Source organism: Thermobia domestica, chromosome 11 (assembly GCF_964235325.1).
Source record: "Thermobia domestica chromosome 11, izTheDome1.hap1.1, whole genome shotgun sequence".
In the NCBI taxonomy this organism is placed as follows: Eukaryota; Metazoa; Arthropoda; class Insecta; order Zygentoma; family Lepismatidae; genus Thermobia; species Thermobia domestica.
In genome coordinates this window covers 112,798,111-112,821,382 of record NC_137464.1, presented here as the reverse complement: position 1 = coordinate 112,821,382, position 23,272 = coordinate 112,798,111, and the positions used below count along the sequence as shown (strand labels likewise).

The 23,272-nt window shown below is 35.0% G+C and overlaps 1 protein-coding gene across 2 annotated transcripts in view; it reads left to right on the top strand.

Annotated features, from left to right (window-relative positions):
• Positions 1 to 16,986: 16,986 nt before the first annotated feature.
• LOC145664360 (uncharacterized) overlaps positions 16,987 to 23,272 on the top strand; it is a 359,106-nt gene continuing 352,820 nt past the window's right edge. For both annotated transcript variants that reach the window (XR_014127421.1, XM_081730997.1), the window contains exon 1: positions 16,987 to 17,291. Coding sequence is in view for 1 of the 2 variants with exons in the window: in XM_081730997.1 (XP_081587123.1) it covers positions 17,232 to 17,291 (60 nt within the window). In the remaining variant the exon portion in view is untranslated. The remainder of the gene's footprint in view (positions 17,292 to 23,272) is intronic.

The following is a 23,272-nucleotide window of genomic DNA, read 5'->3' as shown; positions in this document are numbered from 1 at the left end:
TTGCAATGCATTTTATTTTCAACATGTTTCAAGGAATGCATTTTTTTTTAACATAAATCGTTGCATCTATCTCTAAAATACCCAGTTTCTTTTATAAAAAAAGTGAAAATGGTAAAAAAAAAAATGTTACATACGCCCTTTTAACAGAAACCGATTCATTTCTCAGTAACTTTATTTACCTAATTATCCTGATTTCATTCTTTTACCATTTTCTACATACCGATAGAACAGGGATTCTAACACAGAAATATCGAGGACAGTTAAAATTCCGACTTTCTTTTCATCCATCCAGAATTGAACTCACACACGCGCCAGCCACTTGACCAGCGGGAAGGGCTACATTGTACTTTATGTTAAACTATGTTTTACTGAAGGAAATTTTGGATTTAAAAAATCTGAAAGGGAAATGCGAAAATGGATCATAAACGTGATTTACAATAAATTTATATTTCTTTTGCAATATTTAGTAAGTCTGGTAATAAAAAAAGTCACTCTCAGCTTAAATTCCCCTAAGATACGAATTTACTAATAGTAGCATCATCTATATTACAGTATATGCATATCGGCTTTCACTTTCTCTCTTTGATGTTACAAATAATAATCATACACACACATTGAAGGTAAATTCTAAACTCTTCTCGTTACGTATGGTCTGCTGAGCAGGAGAAGACAATATAAAAGCTGCCTAGTCACTTATGTTATAGGGTAAACATTATATCGCCAGCAATAACAATGAGGTTTCGGCTCCAGTAATGAAATAATGCAGTGGGTGTCCTAATTAAGTTGTCTCTGTAAGAGATTGAAGGAGGCAATCGGGAGGGGAAGACTAAACGCATCCATCCCAATCACCAGTGATTTGAACGCGCGGTTGTTCCCTCGGGTTTTTATTGTAGACACAACTGGTGACAGCTGGCTTGTGCTCTCCGACGAAGAGAGAAAATCCTCCCCGGAAGAGAGCCCCCCAGTCGATAATTGAAGTGGTTATATACTCGGCTGGGCTCCCCAAGGAATACAGGGTGGTTTGATTTCGATTACTCAATCCGATCCTCAGCCCGCCCTAGCTTAGTCCTCCTACAGTCTCCACTCTACTAGTACAAATGGCTCTTTTCCCTTTTCCTCCAGTTCGCTAAAACTCACCAACAACGCCTTCGCCATCCAAAACACTTTGCTAGAAACTTCAGTTAAGACTAATCTCGACGTCGAAAGAAAAAGGATATATATAGTCTTTCTGCAAACAATTCCAATCACGGAATCGATAGAACATTGCCACTTGCCACGTACGCACACCAAACGATTCGAGCTTTTAAAGAAGAAAGAAAATAACAGGTATAATAAGAATCATTGTGTATATACATACATGATGCATATACAATTATATGCTAAATGAAATTATAAAAATAATGAAATAATTGGTGGAATCATCATGGGGAAAGAAAAGTGTAAGTATACAGAGAAAAACTCTCGATCATATATCTGAAAGAGTTTATATGTAGCCAACAAAAGATCAAACTTGCGAGCATTCACATCCTACATACTCTCATAAAGGTTATTTCATTCGCGTTGATTTCAGTTTATTGTTCCTTTCAGCAGCGAGGCTATATGAAACATGGACCTACAGCTTAACGTGGGATCCAAACTACATGAACTTCCCCCGGGAATCGAAATCGGATCTCCCACGCCGAAGGCTCATGTACTGACCGCTTAGCCACGAGGGAGTTAGAGTTTATTTCAGTAAGTATATGTGAATTGGTCCTGGGTTTAATCCTTTCTTAACTACATATAATTTTATTAAATAACTTGAATATTCAAGAATCTTTTAAATTATTACATTTCCTTTCCTCATTGTAGAAATTATTTTATTATATTTGTAATTTCTTTAAAAGCTGAGGTGCGTGTTTGTGCTTTTCGTCCTTATGTAATACTCTGGTTATGAAGGACAAGATCTATTAACGGTGGCTCAAAAATAACCGGGAATTGAATACAGTGTAGTTGGAAGGTGCACAGATGATTATGAAAGATCAATCCTCACAGTCTAGGTCTTTTCTCTCCGTACTGCCTCGCTCTCAAAAGAGATTGAGGAGGCACGGTGGCTCAGTGGTAGAGTGCTTACCTCTTGTGTGTGGGGTTCCTGGTTCGGTTCCCGGCCAAATAACTTAGTAGTGAACAACATCGTGTCTCTGATTTTCTCGGGATATTCTCGTTTCTCCTCTTTTCTATTCCACTAATTCTTCCACCATTATTCACTTGTATAAAGAGCACAATCGTGAGGCGTGAAACTGAAAGATTTCATCTTAATTTCATTACAAGAGAGCTGGATTACATGGATATATGTCGATAATGAGTACAAAATAACTAATTCCAGAGACAATGTTCGATGAGCGAATTATGTAATGCGGATAAGACTCATATTGATCTATAGTTATACCATTTCATTTCTATCTAGTGTAATGTAGTCATAAGCACATTCTGTTTTGTTTTACGCATGTCTAGTACAAATCTTCTTGAAGGTTAATGCTCAATTTCTATAAAATAATTTCAAAATAGAGTGCAAATAAAAATGCAAGGAACAAGCATAAGTATTTCAATATTCTGAAACACTCATATGCATATTTGTTACAGTACAGTACAAGCATGTTAACATTTAAAGTACAGCTCTTCGTGTTAAAATCTCTGCAGTCTACCATATTTTATTCTGAGAGTAGAAGTCAGTCATTCCTGGTTCCACCTTTTGATGGTTGGTGAAATGATTCCAGGAAGTGTGGCATTGCCTGCAATACTAATCCGAAGGGGCAAGGTCAGGACTATATGTCGGATATAGTCAATTCGATACTATCAAGTTCCTGATTTTTTGTTGCATATTTCGAGTACGGTTTTGCGTTTTCCTGTTTCCAAGGGAGCGCTTTTGGTTCACTAATGCAACATATTATTGGCGTAGAGCAGACTTATCAGCTCCAACTACTCGAAATAATAATCGCCATAGATGATACAACCGTTAGGAACTAACACAAGGGAATTACCCTTTCGTAGTTCCACTACACACAAAGTATGACTTTATTCTCCAAATAGTCCTGTTTGACTATCTGTTCTGGAATTTGGTCCTTGCTCAACCACTGTTTTTGCACATCATGTCGCATCTGACAATTGGTTTCAGCACACTAACTTTACACTGATTTTGCAGCAGTTGTCGGCACACATACATTCTCTGGAGTTGAGCTGCTATTAACTCATGTGGCATGAGATAGCTCCTGATTATTTTTCCGAGTTCGTGAACGTGACACACTACAATGAACTGGGACATGCCGAGTTCGTTTGATAATCGTCAATGTGCTGGTAGATGGACTTTCCTCAATGGCGCGTCGTATGATCTCATTATCTGTTACTCTGAGATGGCCGGGCTTTGGCTAATCTTCAACATTTTTACAGACTGCACGAAATTTCTGACACCAACAAGTTGCTCTACTGTGGTTCATTGTACCTTCCCCTTCCTCACGACAAATGTTTTGAGTTGCAGCCGTAGTGTTATGCTCGAATTCGAACTCTCACAACACCAGCTCACATAGAAAAAATGTCAGATGTTGTTGAGCACTTATCGCCACTAAAATCTGACTGAAGGCACTGACAGAGTGATGGCCTTCGTGTTAAATAGGTCTGCTTGGCACACTACTTCTTGGTCTAGTTGAATCTTGTACTTACGGTCGATCGCGGTGTATACACGTGCCTGCTGTTCTGGTTGTAGAAGCATTTGAAAATTTATGATTCATCTTTGTACCTTCTCTCGCGCAGAGATTATTGTCATGGTCATAAGTATTTTGCCATTATTCTGCAAAATTGGAAGCCTCTATGCCTTACGATCCTCAGCTTACCTCTTCGTTTTGACGTAAGAATGTATGTGTTATGCAATTTTGTCACTTCCGGTGACTACAAAATACAAAGTTCCGTATGTTGCACTTCCAGTTCCAAACATTGTTGCTTCCAGCAAGGTTGCCCATAGTAAAGCCCGGATCTTTGAAGGGCTGTATTTTGAAGACCTGCAGTAAAAGGACCACAATCGAATCCAATATCCGTCATTACCTGGTCAAATGTTCGTTAATACGTAGGAGGCACGAATAGACATGAAATCCAATGGGATTCCACACTAACACCCAGTGCCGAAACTACGTTGAGAATCTTAACTCAGGCGTGGCCCAGCGTAGTGACACGGTAGCACTGACACCAATTCAGCCATCATGACGCTGCACACAGAAGAGGTATTCGTCGGAAAAGAGGATGCTCTGCCATTCGTCTCTTCATACCTACTGCAGTCAGCGTAAACCGCAGTAATGGGCGTCGTGCAAATATGCCTTGCTTTGCTAGACGACATAGGAATGTTAGTGGGGTCAGTATACGCTGTGCAACTACCTTCAGTGCTTGCGCCAGTGCATAGGATGTGGCTGTCTTATCTGCCAGAGCCATACACATCTCGTATATGGCATATGTTCGTTCTACATAATTGATTCAGGCAATAGTTAAACATGACGTTTGTTCTTGTGTCGCGTGCATAAGAAAATACTTGTTAAGAAAGTAGAATTAGTTGAAACACAAGTAGTTTCTTATATATTTAAGCATATTATCATTTAATGTAGACCACGTAACTGAAATATTTAGTAAGTATTGATCATGAAACATGAATTATGATTTACATCGCGGTTTGGCAAAGAGATTGCCAAGTCTTTTTTTTTTTTTATTTACCCATTAAATTTTGTTTTACTGTGTATTATGAAATCTTGAAATAATTTTAAACCTTGTGGTGTCTTAAGTAAGAAATATAAACATACATTTTTACTTCAATCAGTGTTCTCAATGAGATTTTTTGTAGATAACTTATTTGGATCGCTTTTGAATGCAATGTTCTCTCCTCAACCTAATTGATCTAATCTTATCGTTGACTTCACTTATACTGGCTTAATGCTTGTAATGAGCGTGTATTGAGCTTAAGATTATGCCATGTGTGCAGTTTGTTGTGATAAATTCTTCAGTTTTCACCTTGCAATCCATATACAACGAAAATAAAATAATTGATTTATCAATGGTAGAGAGGCGCACCCACTGGGTAGTATACCCAGTCCGGATCCCACTCAACAAATCTTCCTAACTCAATATAGATGTGTACACTTTCTCAATAAAGCTATACTTGTTTAACAGAGAAGTGAATGACGTAGCATGAACATTTGATCTTACACTTTATTTGTACTATTTCTCTTATAAAAACAATCTAGTTCTATAAGTTTTTTTTCCAAAAATATAGATGGAAATTGTTTATTTTACAGTTACTTATCGTCTTTTCGGGTGCTTAATAATAGCCATGCAATATTACATAGGGTAAAAGTTCCCCCCGTAGCTTTAACCCCCTCCCAACAAAAATTTTTGAGTGTGGAACTGCAATAGTATAATCAATATTTTGATGAATTAAGGGTGCGTGTGATGAAAGAAATATCAGGAAGTAAGACAACAGAAATATAAATTACCATCATTTCTTTATCGTCATCCAATCTCACAAATTCTTTTAGCATCTATCAAAGTTTCATAACGTAGCGATTCCATTTCCTCTATTTTTAAAATATTTGTTTGTGTTTGCTATTGAGTGAAGTTAACAAAGTTTGTATCTCTGTTAAATCCAACCCCTTTGCTTCACATCGAGCCTTGAGGTTAAATGTGAAATATATTTAAATCTATTTTTATTTATTTTAAAGACTCATATGCTAACGAATATTAAGGGTCTTCACTACAGCGAAATTAAGCTACCGCTAATTTTAGAGTTTTTCAGTAATATCTTCAAAACAAATAAAAATATTCGAAAAGCAGAAACGTAGTGAAGTACACAATACAATTTTGCATGTGATACCTTTACCACAATTCACCTATCTGCTTTTGGTATGCCGCTATTTACAGAACCCGCAACAAATGCTATATCTACCTACAGTTGCAAATCGAAAGCAGATAGATGATTTGTGATCAACGGCGCCGACTTTCCAAAACGTATGTGGGTGCATATCAGTGGTGGGACGTTTGTATGTTTTCAGGGGAGTCTCGATACTCTTTGATTGATTTCCTTTAAGTTAAAATCTTTTATGAACACTGTCATAGAAGGTTGTGCTCGATTTTATTCACAATCTAGAGTTCCATTTTTTATTGTGGGACTACCTTTGACTAGGTCAAAGACAGACATGGAACGGGGGAGTATGTTGCTTGATTGCCTTTGCACAAAGATATTTGATACAATTAGGTTTATGTTTTAGAGGTTAGGAATTTTAATTTCCATCTTAATATTTTAATTTCTTATTATTTTTTAATCATGGAAAGTGCGAAATATTTATTTTATTTTTTTCAGTCAAGCTAAAATTCTTGTGGCTGTGGCGCACCCACATGGTTATTTGTGTGTGTGCTGGAGCCCCGGAGCACTCAGTCGGCGCACATGTTTATGAAAACGGCATCACATGCAAAATCATATTGTCTAGTTCCCTACGTTTCTGCTTTTCGATTATTTTTATTTGTTTTGAAGATATTACAGAAAAAAACTCAAAAAATAAGAGGTAGTTTAATTTCGCTGTAGTGAAGACCCTAAGAGGAAAGAAAACAAGCCCTTGTTAGATCAGTTTATTCTACTGAAAACTAAGGTGAGAGTGTGCGTTAAATGATCTAACTTTTTTCTGAAATAAAGATGGCTATTATCGCCTTATTCAAAAATTGGAGAACTTTTATATCCAGAAAATAGAAACATGAACAGGTTCCCAACACGGTCTCACGTCCTTACCAAAGCTAATTCAACCTTTATTATTGGAGATACTATACGCAATTCAGCAAACAAATATTAAAGGTAAATATTACTCTATCAATGAAAATTTCTTATGTTATATAATTACCTTTTAACTGATATGATCTATTACTAACATCAAAGTTTATTTAATCTTGTTTTACTATTTTATCATGTTCGATCTTTGATGTAATCTCGTGGGAAGTACTTAAAACAATTCACATATAAATTTTGCGCTCGTATAATTTCCTTTATTGAGAACAAAATATTGTTTATACTTAAATTAGATTGTACTTAAACGAGTGATTTTATTGAAGAAAATGCTACAGTATATATATATATATACCTAGGCACTTTACTTAGATTCGGAGTTACAACTATGAATGTAAGAAGTATTTATACAAGTTTCAGCAGTATATTGGTTCTATGTGTGTTTTGACGGGGACAATCATAAGCCGAGAATGTGACCTAAGGATCTAGGGATTACGTTTTATCGTCCCAAATATAGGTGCCGATTACATGGGTACTTCGGGACAGAAGTATTCACTGAAAATGTTTAATGGGTGCTCAGTGTCATTAGATTTTTCGAATTGGTATTAATTTCGAAATTACACTTTCATGCAATGAGGAATCTTTATGAATAAATATTTTGCATTTAATTACAGAATACAATATTAAAACTGTGATAACAATCAGTAGAGCAAGTTCATTCTATTTCATAGCTTTCAGTTCTATAATGAAATCTTTAAGTTTTACGTTCCAAGATTATGCCGGGTAGGCTAAGGAAGACGGTAATAATGAGAAATTAATGAAATGGTGGAATGAAGAAAATGAGGGGAAACGGGAGAATCCCGAGGAAACTGACGCGGTGTTTGTCCACCACGAAGTTCACTAGGCTCGAGCTGGGATCGAACCAGGAACCCCATGCACCAGAAGTGAACGCTCTACCACTGAGCCACTGCGGCCCTCTGAGCTATATAATAATAATAATAATAATAATAATAATAATAATAATAATAATAATAATAATAATAATAATAATAATAATAATAATAATAATAACGTCCACAAGTGAATGTAATTCTGTAGAATTATTTCTCTAAATAATTTGGAGTTTGATGCTGTTATTTTACTTTATATATATATATATATATATATATATATATATATATATATATATATATATATATATATATATATATATATATATATATATATATAACGTTCATATAAATAAAGACAGTTGCTCACTTTGTTTTCACTGAAATATTCTCAAGTGTTAAAATTTTTCATTGTAATCGTTATTGTTTTAACGTTTATCTGTCTCTTTCCTTTGGCCAATATTACTTAACATATTCGGAATGGAACAACAAAATCTGATCAGTATTTAATTTGAATTTTGTTCAACACAAAGTTAACATAATCATGGGAAAGAAAAGCCTTTGATTTTGCACATACTTAATTTTATTCCTGTAGTCTGTGATTCCTGGATAGTGTTTCACACCTCTCAGGGCGAGTCCCCCCTTTGAGAACCACTGGTCTCTTGAATTTGTTTAAAATAAATAATATAAAGAAACCTTGTGATTTATATTAAAAGTGCTGAAGCGTGAACACCCATTAAAATAAATGCTACAGGCCATTACAGTCAACTTCCTCACACCAATACCTTAAACTAAATAATGTTCTGCTGCCGTTATTAATGAAACATTTCGTGTGAAATACGAATGAAATTATGTATATAACATTTTCTGAAAATTTCACCCGAAGAAAACTCATTCCTAAGAGTATACTTGGAAAAATCACCTGAGTTGTGGATAAAGTTACAGACATATATGTTTGAGTCGTAGAGAACATTTACCAAACATTGTATATTCACGATTCCCAAATTTTAAGAGGTATGCCAATGTACCCCTCCCGAAATTTCAGACAGAAGCGTCAATATAACCACGTCTTATGAAAAAGAATGCACCCTTGTACTTAACCATGTAACCGTATAACGTAATAAAACCTCACCAAAGAGAATAAATTACGTCAAAAACCTCCCGAATTTGAAGGTTTAGTAGTTTTTGACCCATAGATGGGAACGAGATGAACTGATTAAACTTACAAAGGTACATATTATGGTCTCATACTACCATACTAAATTCTTAGTTTTGACAACTTCCGAAATTTAAGAAATGGTCCTATGGACATTTCCCAAACTCGAAGGGATGAGTCAACATATTCATTGCCAAAATTTATAGGAGTTGGTCATAAGTACTCCTGAACGGTGGCATTAAATCAGGGACCGAGACCGAGGGGTACAAAAGTTAGTTTGAGTGCTGCACTTAGTACTTCCTATTATAAGTCACCTTGGACTGTTACAAATCTCCTTTTATTCATATTATTTTGTTCTAAGGCGTAATTGGAAAAGCAACATGACTTATTTTTTTCTTTTTAGAAAATAAACTGAAAATCTGGTTTTAATATATTTGATATTCACTCCACTTTATTATTTAGTATAACAGCATATTAGTATATAGATATACTGCACACACGACAAGTTAAGTTCCATATTTGTTGAAGAAGTCAAGTTGAGTGAAACCCTTGATAGATACATGGTTATATTTGTTCTCTTAAGGTTCCTTTACATACCACTTGCGTTTTAGGTGACAAGAATGCTGAAGATAGCCTGCCTTGCACTTTATTGCGCTGTTTAGATTTTTCCTTCTTAACCAATACAGGTCGTCTCTTTATCCCTTTCTTGTAATTTGGTTGGTTAGCGTTCAGATAAGCCTATAACACTCATTGAGAGAGAGAAATTTGCTCATATCCTATCTTCTCTGTGTTTTTCAACCGTCATTTTCACCTAACCTATCTACCCGCCTATCCTCTCTTTCTTCTTCATATATATATATATATATATATATATATATATATATATATATATATATATATACGTTTCCCACCTAGCCCCTCTGTAATGTCGCGACGGTTTCTTTTCCCTCTTATCTCCTTCCTTCTCTAACAATAAATCATATGAAGGCGAGATAAAAGTGATGCCATAAAAACAGAATTGGTTGGGGGAGTTCTGATATATATATATATATATATATATATATATATATATATATATATGGGAAAGTGGGGTTGGATGAAACAGCGGGTGAACAGAACAAGTACAGAGAGAGCCCTGCGAGTGAGTGAGAAAGACAGAACAAGAAGAAGAAGAGGAAGAAGAGAGGAAGTGAGGACTAAAATCTCTCGAGATTGGAATATTCTAATATCCTAGCAACGCGTCTGTTTGCTTAAGGCTTCAAGTGAAATATTAAAACCTGCGCACAGCTAGAAGCTGGAAGCAGCAGAACTTACACACACACATACATACATATAGAGAGAGAGTGAGAGGAGAATTCCAGAAAATCCTGGCCCGACTAGAGTAGAGTAGAGGGTACAGGAAGTGCGGGGAGGAAGAAATGTTGGATGGAGTGAACCAGCGTTGGAGGAGGGTGATACATGAACGAATAAAGGAATGAGAGGAGTATGTGGAATGGGTAAGATATTTTTTTTTCCATAAAGATGGGAGAAATTTGAAGATGGTTGGTTGGAAAGAGAGAGGGGGAGAAGAGGAGCTATTCGACAGAATACTTAGTTTCTTCGTAAGAAAGGGAGAGAAAGAGGTATCTGTGACGCATTTTTTGATAGGGAAGTCAGTAAACAAAACTAAAGAATTAGAGGTATAAGGAATTATGTTTTAAGCATTCGAACCTAGAAAGAGAAGATGGTAGGAGAAAAGAGGCAAGTAAAAGGTCTCCAAACTCATCTGAGGTTGTCTACCGTTATTATTATTTTTATTGCTTCTTTTTCGTGATTACGACAGTATTAAATTTGTTCACATCATCTACCGGTATTTGATTATTTATATCAACACTAAAGTACGATGTTTCAGTAATATGATAAAGTAAGTTCATAAGTTTTCTTTAACAAACAACTCTAATCTCTATATATATACAGGGGCGGATCCAGGATATGATCAAGGGAGGGGCTAAACCATATTTTGCCGTTTTATTCAGTGTAAAGCAGGATTGAAGCCCATTTTATCCAGTGTATACCTGAGCGTCAAGGGGGGGGGGGCTATAGCCCCTATAGCCCCCTTGGATCCGCCACTGTATATATATATATATATATATATATATATATATATATATATATATATATATATATATATATATATATATATATATACCAGTGGCGTCTCTTCAGAGAAGCACATTAGTAATGCTGACATTTTTTCTCTACAAGTTAAAGGAATTAGTACTGGTTTTATCGCTGGAAGCCGAATACAAGATTAGTCAATATTTTAAGTTTCCTTCTCTTAGCGAGGGGCCGCGGTGACTCAGTGGAAGAGCGTTCACCTCTGGTGCATGGGGTCCTGGGTTCAAACCCTGCTCCCTTAAAGCGAACGTTGTGGTGGACAAACACTGTGTGCTTGGGTTTCTTCGGGTTTCTCTCGTTTCCTCCTACTTTCTTCATTCCACCATTTCATTCCTTTATTATCATCACCGTCTCCTTTAGCCTAGCCGGCATAAACGTGGGACGTAAAACTCAAAAATTTCATTTCATTTCATTTTCTCCTTCTCTTAGCGGTAGTAATAAAATGTTAGTTTTAACTTATGTAACTTCCTTCAAAAGTCGCAACTTACATATTAATCGACTAAGCAATGAAAAGGTTGCCGTCGACAGCTTTGTAGTAGCACCACGTGGTGTTACTACAGGTGGAAGTAAACGTAAATGGTGCAGAAATGCACCGTATGATGTCGCTACAGCAGTGTTGCCAGAGCTACTGATTTTGCAGGAGATCTCCTGCTTTTTCTACGTTCTACTGATCTACTGCGAACGAAAATGAAAAGTTAACAATCTCCTGCTTTTTCCTTACTTCGAGAAGTTAAAGAAATATATTATTATTAATATTGAATTTTCATTTTTTCCTTTCATAAAAAGATAAAATTTCTCTGTATGCATACACAAACCTCTGTAGAACATATAGAGCTTTGCTGTATACAATATGAATACAAGGATACAACTGTACGCCATCTTCTGTATGCATGATGGTTGGTAATCTTTATGACCTACTGTAAAATTTATGAGTACGTGTTGTTTAGATTGGGACTTGCAATGGAAGACTAGCTTAGATCACCTCTCCACGATCGTTAGCGAAAAATCGTCTTACATCACGATCACATGTGACTGTATCATATAGCTATACTATCGCTAGGTGCATCATAAGACACTTTCCCACTCTACTTTGCTCTTTCATTACGTCTTACTTCACACAAGTGTGTATCAAACATTATTAATATAAAGGGGGCAAGAGGGTCTTTCTACCTCCAAAAGATTACCTAATCATCGGAAAATATGAAACTTAAAATTCAAATTTAAGTTTTCTATGTATTGTTTTATTTTGAAATGAAAGTAATAATGAATTTTGGACTGCTTGTTTTGACCACTGTCCCCTTAATATTGGCAAATTTTTTGCTGTCCCTGGATTTGCACTCAAATGCCGCCCCATTATGTGTCTACTACTTTCTCCTGTTTTTTATCGTCGAGTCTTCTGCTTTTCCAACTGATCGGTCTGGCAACGCTGCGCTACAGTCGATGTGGCCACAGTTGCGCTCTGGCAGTAAGTTATATATTATTATTTATCTCACGATCATTTTGATTTTTGTCAATAATTTATACAATTGCATTTTTAAAATTGTTCTTATTGTTAACGCAAATAACAACATTAAATTAGTAGTGATAGCGTTATTGTGCAACCGTTATTTCGTGCATTGTTGTGAAGCACTGAAACCTCATCATAATCAAGCGAGCTCAACAAAATTTTGTATTCCATAGTTGTTTCAGAAATACTTATTCCTTTCAAGTTAGAATGTTCAAGCTAACTTTTAGAGAGGGACGGGCCCCCCTCGGCCCCCCAAGGATCTGCACTCATAATTCAACAGAGAAGAAGGAGAACGATTCTCCATGTGAAACTTTAGGGAAAAGGCTATTACTCGATCCTTAACCCCTTAACTGACGTCCCTGCCCTGAATTTAACTGTAAGATCTGTACGTTTGTATTCCTTGAAGAGTTCGATCCTTTGGAGAACCGGGAATTTTACTGATACAAATATACTGTAAGTAGGTTAAACTTAACTTTCAGAGCTTGTAGTATTGTTTGGGACTTTTACATCACCACGGCCATTTTTTTTTTTTAATTTTTATTTCTTTTGTACATTTTCCGACTACGAGGAAAATGTGAATATGAACTTCTACTTTAGATGTCAAAACTGGAATCACATGAAAGTTATAGTTTGGAATCAGACAAATCGAACTCAGAGTTGTCAATAGATGTCTTTAAAAAGTAGCTAAATGACGCACAAATCTAACTAAAAATAGCTTATATTGATTCAAAATTATAGCTAGTAGAATTTTACAATAAAGTAAGCAAAATATTTACTAACTTTAGTGTGCTAATTTAAAATATACTGTAATATTCGTTCTTATATTTTTAAATCAAACATTTACACTGACCATACTTAAAATGTTTCGAGTACGTTTTACTCCCTCGTTTACAAGAATTTCTATAACCTTTTGAAGGATTTTCTTAGTTTCCAGTTTATGCTGTAATCCTTGCTATATTTTGATGACATTATTGATCTAGGACAACATTAAAGCGCACAGACATGTTCTTTCCCTCCTTACACGGGTTAGATATTTGTAATGATTCGCTTCCATTTTGCTCGCTCCCAAATATTACCTTCTATTAACCCCTTTTCTTCTGTAATCACAGAATCTCTCCATATCCTTTTCAGTCCTTTTTATTTTTTGCCTTCTCCTTCCGTCTTCCCCACTCTCTTGCCAACATAATCTTCATGTCTTCTCATAACATGACCATACCACTGTAATCTTCTCTCTTGTACTTTCTTCGACATCTCAGTCACTTTAACGCTGTCTATTATTCTTTTGTTTCCAGTCTTTTTCAACCTCGTAACATCACACATCCATCAGAGCATTTTCATTTCGGCTATGTCTACTTTCTTCTCTTGCCCCTTCTTGATTTTCCAAGTTAGTTGTTCGTACAGCATTGCGGGTCTCAATATAGCCTTATAGGATATTCGTTTCACCTTGACACTTCTCCTTCTATCACAAAAATACCTGAGATCTCTTCCAGTTCATGCATGCAACCTTACTTCTGCATCCGCATTTAAACTCCTACTCTTATTCACAATGAAATCTTTGCATTGAAATGTATGTACTTTCTTTATATCCTGTTCTTCTATGTGTACGGTTTTCTTTCCATCTCCTCCTAATTTCGTAACTGTTTTCTTCTTACTGGTTTTTAATACCAGTCTTCACTTTTCTAATTTCAATCTAAGCTAAAAATACACTCGGAACAAAATCATACAGAAATGAATTATGGAAAAGCAAATCTTCGGAATCCCTATTTGCTGCGAGACTGTGACGTATAAGTGAGAATAGTACAAGTAAGATGTAGTACTTTGATGTACTTTGATGTAATACTTTGATGTGAAAATATAGACTGTGTACGCTGTTCCTAGCAGAAACATTAGCAATGCTGAACTTTTGTTTCAATTTATATTTTTCTCATATAAATTTTGACTGGAAAATAGATTCAACTAAGAAAAAGAGGCTAGAAATGGGCAATTATGGATGTAGAATTAGCAGTGTTAATACCTAGAGATAGAATCGGTCAATGAAAACTTGACTTATGACCCACTGACCCACCACCCATCGTGACCAACTCTGATCTACCATGACATACTCTGACCCACCCACCAACCGCTATGATCCACTCTGACCCACCATCCACCATGATCCACTCTGACCCACCAACCACTATGACCCACTGTGACGCACCACCCTACAAAACCCATAGTTATTCCTTTTTGTAAAGCCCTTGTATTCATCTATACCAAACAGTTTGTACCGTTATTATATAAGTTTAGCTTATATTTTACAAATTTAAATCTTCCATAATTAAATAACAATAAATGCAGCAATACATAAAATATCGTGGTCATTAATAATACGTCTATATTACCATTCCGATTTGAATTCATTCATAACCGCGAACTAGTGGTTGACGTGACAGCAGCTCGAATCTTGATATAATGTAAAGCTTTCAGAAATGGCATGAATGACTACTACTGCATCTTAATTGAGGGTGTGGGTGTATGTTTAATTACTAGTAATGAACACTTTAATTAACTAACAGTTTCTGAGGTCGTTAATTTCATGTCGACTTAATGATTTAGTAGATCTGTATATGACAAACTATTATCTCCTGGTGACTTACTATACGAAAATTTCTTTTATTATAGGGTGTAACTTTTACCGTTGACCCAACCATAAGATTTTTCTCTGTTTAATTGTAACCAATTTCGAAAATTAGATTTGTTACTTCCACACCTAATTTTCTAGAAGGAAACCAGAATCCTCTATTGTCTTAAGAGAAACGGGTTTAAGTCAAATTCGCTAAAATTAATAGGCCTACATGTTGAAGTTTCCGCGCTGATCAAAAATCTAAATGATCACAGGGCTATTAAACTGATAATATTTCTATTACAGGCTATCAAAGGAAATTATTTATGCAATTCTGACTATGACTGCGCTTTGGCAGCCAGCTTTTAAAAAAATGGTACTGAATTTTCTTTTCATTGGAATTTTTATCAAACCTTCGAAAACAACAGGGAATTTAACGCAAACAGAGGCGTCATTTAGGAGGGAAGGAGGGAGTAATTGCCCCCTCCAAAAGTTTGAGGAATACGTATAGTTTAATAGATCGTTTACTAATATACTTATGTCGGTGGTGCTCTTGCTGCATCAAGCGAAGTCTGATATGACGCCCCTTAACTCAAATCGAATTTACGTGAGGATATAGGCCTACTATTGGTTATACAAAAAAAATCATACATAACTAAGTAATTTATTCAGATCTAATAAAAAAAAAATAACCTGCCCAGCTGTTCTAGTGCCTAGTACGCGCATCTCTGGTACACGTGCCCTTAGGTTCGATTCCCATAGTGAGATAAATTCGAAAGATAAAAAATGTAAACATATTACGGTAGTTTTGAGTCCAATAAAATTATAGGTTTAATATAGTCTCGCTCCTAACAAGGGACGCTGAACTCCAACAAACAGAAATATACCAGTTTTGGGGAATGGTATTTGAGCTCGAAAATTACATATATTAGCTAATTTTAGCGAATTTGATATAAACGCATCTCTTGGCAGCAAGACATGATTGTACTCATAATCATACACTTTAACAGCCCGTAGTAGAAAAAAAAACTTTTAATATTCGAGCTTTTTTACCCGTTAGGACTTTTCTTGAACTTCGAAAACTTCGAAATATAGTCCATTAGTGACTTTATCGAACACTAATTTTTCCAAAGGAGATTACGGGGTTATTTATATTTCATTATGATCGAGTTCAACATTAGTGTAAATAAAAATGAGAAAGATATTTTTGTACATTCTCTTTATTAAATACGCTGAAGTAGCACTACTTAAAAGAAAAAAATGGCTCTTTAAAACGAAAGGATTCATAGCCACCTGGTTTTAAAGATGTTTGTATTCAATATTGCTCAAAACATTTATTATTATTAGCCTATTATTATTATTATTATTATTATTATTATTATTATTATTATTATTATTATTATTATTATTATTATTATTATTATTATTATTATTATTATTATTTAAAATTCTAATATTTGGACTAATCAGCGATTTGTTTTTTGATTCTAAGGATATTTGTCCAGCGCAAATATGAAAATTATAAAGAGGAATTCAATTCCAGCAACTGGGAATAAGAAAATAGTCATTACATTTAAAAAAAAAAAAAAAATCGAAATTTCTATCTATTTAACAACAGCGTGTACAGTTCTTTTACAAATGAATTTTGCTTTGTATTTTTAGAAGTTAGTGGTGATAAAAAAAAAAAGCAGTAATGTAAATACAAATCTCACGTTTCGGTACTCGTTTCTACAGGTGTTGTTATACATACTCCACTGAATGACTGTCTGTGAAGCCAGTTACTCACTGTGTGTATATACTCTCTGTATGTATGTATGTGTGTTAGTGAATGTATGTGTGTGCCTAGCTTGAAGCGGGCTCGATCAATATCTGGAGATCTACTGTAAATATTCGCACTCTGCCCGCTGCCTTTATTTTTCCAAGCCCCACGAAAGTCAACATCGCTTGGTGCAGTGCCTAGAATAAAATGCGCCGATGGCCTCTGAGCCCTCCTCAATGTGGGGACAGCATCAGGCTAGTCCGCTTGCTTGGACAGCACTGGAGACACTATATTAAAACTTTTCACGTTTTACAATACAGCTTTATTTCCCTATTTTCATTTATAATTAGTGCGACGTTTGGTTCTCTTGTCAAGAGATATGTATCGCCCGGACCTTAACGAAGACATCACTTCAGCAATGAATCCGAAGTCGAAGGAGGTAAGTAGAAGTTTCTGTCTCTTTCATGTTTCCATGGTTAGGCAAAGTTATGGGCTAAAGAGAGAGAGAAGGGAGGAGGGAGGGATATATTGTGTTAGCCAATCAGGATCGTGATGAGTGTTTATGAGGAAATCAACTATTGGTGGCTAATCTTCATACTTTTTTCATTTTCGCTAAAATGTATTCCTTGTATTTTCCCCTAGTTTTCCAAGAACAAATTGCGAAATCTGCTCTTGGCCGGTGTAAAGAAGACTTTAGGAATCGTAGTCTTGGATGTAGTTTTGCAAGCGTTTGGAAGGAAATCTATCCAAGCAAAAGTTGCGCTCGCCCTTCGTGTTGTTCCGTCCTCCACCTCACTAGCGTGACGTCACAAGTCACGTGCCTCGGAAGTATTATGTCAACAGTATTAATGTTATCGCTTCACAACATCTACTCTTTTATTCTACATTACGTGTAACCCATTTCCTGTGCTAACGCATGTTTCCTATATATATATTGCGTGTGTTCCCCAAGCGACTTTATACGATCTTATACATATACATATAAGTATAAAGAGACTAAAAGGTTGATAATGAACAAGATCAGTCGTGACCTGTTCTTGAAATATTCACCAACATTCTAACCTGTAAAAATGTTATTTGCTCTTGTCAGTTCTTCGTATGTTAGGTTCATGAAAATAGATTTTCTTTCCCTGTCGTCTTTTTCCTTTTCATTATTATTATTATTATTTCTATAATGTTTCGCGTGTAAAATTTCAAAAAACGCTTGTTTACAGATTTGTTTGTCTCTTGTGTGTGTGTTACTTAATCATAAGAAGGAACATGCAAACAGTCATTAATCAATCTTTAGATTGAAAATCACGAGGAAAAAGAAAAAAAAAATATGGTCAACAAGTCTATTGGGAAACGACAACAAACACTGTTATTAAGGAAACGAAAGGGGAATTGATAAAGACAAACAGTCAATAATGTTTCATCCTTTAAGAGATCATTAAAGATACATACATACATACAAGATTTTTTTTTTCCTTCTAAAGATAGAATGGTATAATTTTCAAAAGGAATTTATATTAATTTATACTATGTTAAGTGCAGCATCAGCAAGAATTTTATGTGAAAGATTGCTGCTGAAATAACAGAATATCCTCATCTACCTGCAATATTCAAAGAAAAGAATTTTGAAACGTTTTTCTACGTCTTTTTTTTTTTTTAAAAAAATATGCTTTAACACGTTCGCTACCGACACAAAAAAATATATTTGGGACGCATTGGTTTTCACTAAGGACCAGCGTCCCATATGTGAGACGCTCGGGCTCGTTCTAGCAGATGGTCTGTGGTAAGGTAATTTTCTTATGACTGGTCTATAGTGGCGGTTTATGTCTATGAATCGGTCCCTCGTAAAATCCGCTGTGTCCCATATATGGGACGTTGGTAGCCAACGTGTTAAATCCCGGTCACTACTATTGCCCATGAGATGAAAAGAACATTTTCAAATTCGAAACGAGACAATTCTCGTTTCGTTTTCATGACGAGACCAGAAATTTCACAAATCTTCTGAGCAGTACTAGTTCATCAAAGTTTTATATTCGAAACACTGTTTTAATTTTACATGATTCATGGAACCAATACTATAAATTTGGTATAAAGTGATTGTAAATACAAGGAAAGACAATTTTCCATTTTTTAAAAATATGCTTTCAACTTTAAACTTTAAAAAAAATGCTATGTGAATTTAAGTTTTTATTCGAATTTTTATCAAGACCTCGAAAACTATTGGGAAGCTAACCCAAACCCAATTTACGTTAGGATATGCTTTTAGCTATACTAAAATCACATAACTGATTAATTGAAGCCCCGTCAAACAACGATGTATGTTACATTTTAGTGATTTCGAGGAAAACAAGAAAAACTTGTAGTATATTTCAGAAGTATAATAGGAAAAAAATAAAACCAGGCGCAAGCACGGTATAAAGTGATTCTAAATAAAACGAAAGATTATATTTTTCAACTTTTTAAAATACGTAAGCCATTACACATTGTATTCCAATTATGAATATGATTTAAAAGTAGATTTTGTAATTTAATAGATTATAATCGTATTCTATTTTCTATGAATACACAGTGCATTCAGAATACTTAATTTCTTCTCGTAAATAGGTTGGGTACGAAATAATGAAGACCTTCGTCATATATTATTACATGATTTAATGGTTTAGGTTTAAACCATTTATGCAATTAATTATTAAAGTCCTTAAATATTTGTGAGATATTCAGTTAGTTTCCACTAAAGAAATTATTTCCCTATTAAAAAGTAAAAGTCTATTTTTTGTATGAATTAATTTTTAAAGGAACATTTTTTTGTCTAATATTTGGTTAATAGAAAATCATAATTTCTGTTATATTTCTTATACCTGTAATAGGTCAGAACTTCTATATCCTCCGAAAATTTGAATTATTAATATCAGTTACTAGAAGTTCTGTTCTATGAACAACTTTTATGTTCGTTTTTTTTTTTTTTTTTAGGTATGAACATTAATGAACTGGCTGATATGTCATCTTTTTAATTGTTCAACAGTTATCCCAATATGCAAGATTTGAATTTAATATTATTAAGTGCAACTACTTCCGAAAGTCAAATACATACGTAAATTTACAAAACAAATCGAGACGAGACGAAGACAGCCTTTCGAGATTCGAAACGAGATGAAACTTCTACAAAATTTACGAAACAAGACGAGACGGAAATTGTTTCTCCTCTCATGGAGAACACTCAGTCACTTGTTTTAAATCACACACACACGCACACGCACACGCACACGCACACACACACACACACACACATATATATATATATATATATATATATATATATATATATATATATATATATATATATATATATATACAGTGGCGGATCCAGGATATCATCAAGGGAGGGGCTAAACCATACTTTGCCGTTTTATCCAGTGTAAACCAAGATTGAAGCCCATTTTATCCAGTGTAAACTTGAGCGTCAAGGGGGGGGCTATAGCCCCTGTAGCCCTCCCCTTGGATCTGCCACTGTATATATATATATATATATATATATATATATGCATTTGGTATCATTCTTTTCTGAATTTATCCAAGGTTAGTGTGATACTCTTAGAATTTCACATTCTGATGTCTTATTAAAATCTCATTATACGACAGAAGTCCCGAGTGACTGACTAACGCATCAGATTCAGTATCATCTCGTACATTCCCATTCGCGTACATGTTTCATGAATTGTTGCATCTCGTATCCTAACACCTGCTGCAGTATCATTTCGTGCCCTACGCATAACATATCAATGACTCAAAGTGGTTACGCTTGGTCATGCTCCACTAAATGATGAAATTCTCTTCGTTTTCTTGAGTAGTAAATCTTTAAATAAATATTGATTCTGCTTACCTGTTTTACATAATCATATATGCTAGAGATACTAAACAAAATGCTCCTACCTGGCACTGTCTTTGAACTTTATTAAGATAATTAAGTAAACATTTTGGTTTTTCCAATTATCATGTTTCCCTGAAAATATGATCCAACAAGAAAATATGCCCTAGCACAATTTTTCAGACTACTTATAATATAAGCACTCCTTTAAGGAAAAGCCATACTTCGAAAATATACCCCAGTAGTTACAAAACTCGAAACGAATTAATTTTAAAATAAGAAGTGTATACAAATACTGTTTTTGTGTTTGTGTAAATACAATCCCTAATGTGTCTTTTGGTCATAAACAAACACTAACACTCTATATATATATATATATATATATATATACAGTGAAACCTGTCTTTAGCGGAATCGAGCGGGACTTGTAAAAATTTCCGTTAAAGTCAGGTTTCCGCTTAGTGGAGGTAGACCTTTCCTCTTTTAAAAAAATACATGCTTATAAAGGGGCATACTGAGAAAATATATTACTGTACGTACATTGTTCGATTACAGTACTTCTTTCTTGTACGAATAAATACACAAAAAATTAAAATGAATACAAAATATACTATGCACACGTTTTCTTTATTTTTCTAATAGCCAAACAGGGTTTTCTGTGTACATTGCTCCTTGGCTGCGTGACTTTCCGCATACACTTTAGCCTGAGAAATTATACTAAGTGAATCAGAATCATTTTTCCGCAAGACAAATTTTTCAGTTCCTTTAAACTTCTGAGAGCATCTTGATATGTATTTATTCTACACTCTTCTTCGAACTCGGTATCGTATTCCTCTTCTTCCTCTATCTCGTTTTCTTCTTTCCGACATTCCGTATGATTTTTGATTAAGTTGCGGGGATTAAGGACATTTTGTGGGGGTGAACATGAGTAGTGGTTGGGGAAGGTAAACACTGTCCAGAAATATTTAACAAAAGAACTAGCATTTTATCGCAGACAGTGTAATGTATATATCTCACAAAATGTCTAAACATCTTTTAAACGCTGTAGTCCGGAACTCAGAATTTTCCGTTAAATGTTTATTTTTCTTTCCGTTGTCCGCGTAACACAGTTTCCGCTTAATGAAGGGACTTTTTACACGTTTTGTTCTCCAAAATTCATGGGACCGTGAAATATTTCCGTTTAAGACAGTTTTCCGTTTAATAAAGGGTCCGTTGAAGACAGGTTTTACTGTATATATATATATATATATATATATATATATATATATATATATATATATATATATATATATATATTAGCTGAATTGTCCGTTCTTCGCACGGGGGGAATAGGTTTAAAGGAAATATTTGCATCTCCTTTCTTCTTAGAATATTTATTTCAACGAAAGTATAATGACAAATGTTGAAACATCCTACCCACACAGAATACAAAAATCACAGCTTGAACTGCGTACTTACTATGTTCCAAAAATAATTTCAAACAGGTGAAACGTCTTCCCGACCCTGAAAACTGTGAATCCGACACAAATCTCAGTCATTTTAACATTTTTCACCTCCCCCACCATATCCCCTGTACATGGGGATGAACTTAGACTTAAACGGTATTTGGAGGGTCACTATTCATTTCACTAACGCCGAATGCTATGGATTCAACACTAATATCGGTCATTTTTCAATTATTTTTACATGTCACAATTTCAGCCTCCATGTTGCTAATGGGGCTGAACTTGAACTTCAATGGCATCTGGAATGTCACTCTTTATATAAGCGACCGCGAAAACTATGGATTCCACAATAATATCTATCATTTCTTATCATTTTTATATCTCTGCTTCCCACTTCCACGTAGGAGTGCTAAGGGAGTCTTACCACTACTGGGGATTGAACTTGGACTTTACCGGCAGCAAGATTGCCACCAATTAACTTAGCAACACTGAAAACTAATGATTCAACACTATCGGTCGTTTTCGATATTTTTACATGTCATCACTTCACCTTCCCCTTCCCCATTGATAATGAGGGCTTAAACCGAAATTATACGACATCGGGAGTGTGTCACTATTTAAATAAGCGACCAGGAAAACTATAGATTTGACATTAATATCGATCGTTTTCGATCATTTTATATGTCTCCCCTCCCTATAGAAGTGCTCGGGCAGCTAAGTGGAAGCTGACCTTGGTCATTTTCAATTATTTTTACACGTCACCATCCCCCCTCAGAAATACTAATGGGGCTGAATTTGTATTTGAACGGCATTGGAAGTGTTTATATTAGCGATCTGAAAACTACGGATTCGACTTAATATTGGGCATTTTCGATCATTTTTATATGTCACCCCTCCTATTTTCCGCAGACATTTTAAGTTGTCTTACCCTGAGTGGGAGGAATGAACTTGGACTTAAAGGGCATCGAAACTGTTACCAATCAGCTCATCGATCCCGCAATATTGAAATAATATTTATTGTAGCATTAGGTCCATAACATATAATGTGAAGAAGAACATCCATATTTCATTATTCAGTGGGATGACTAATATTTGGTATATTATCACTGAATTTTTTTC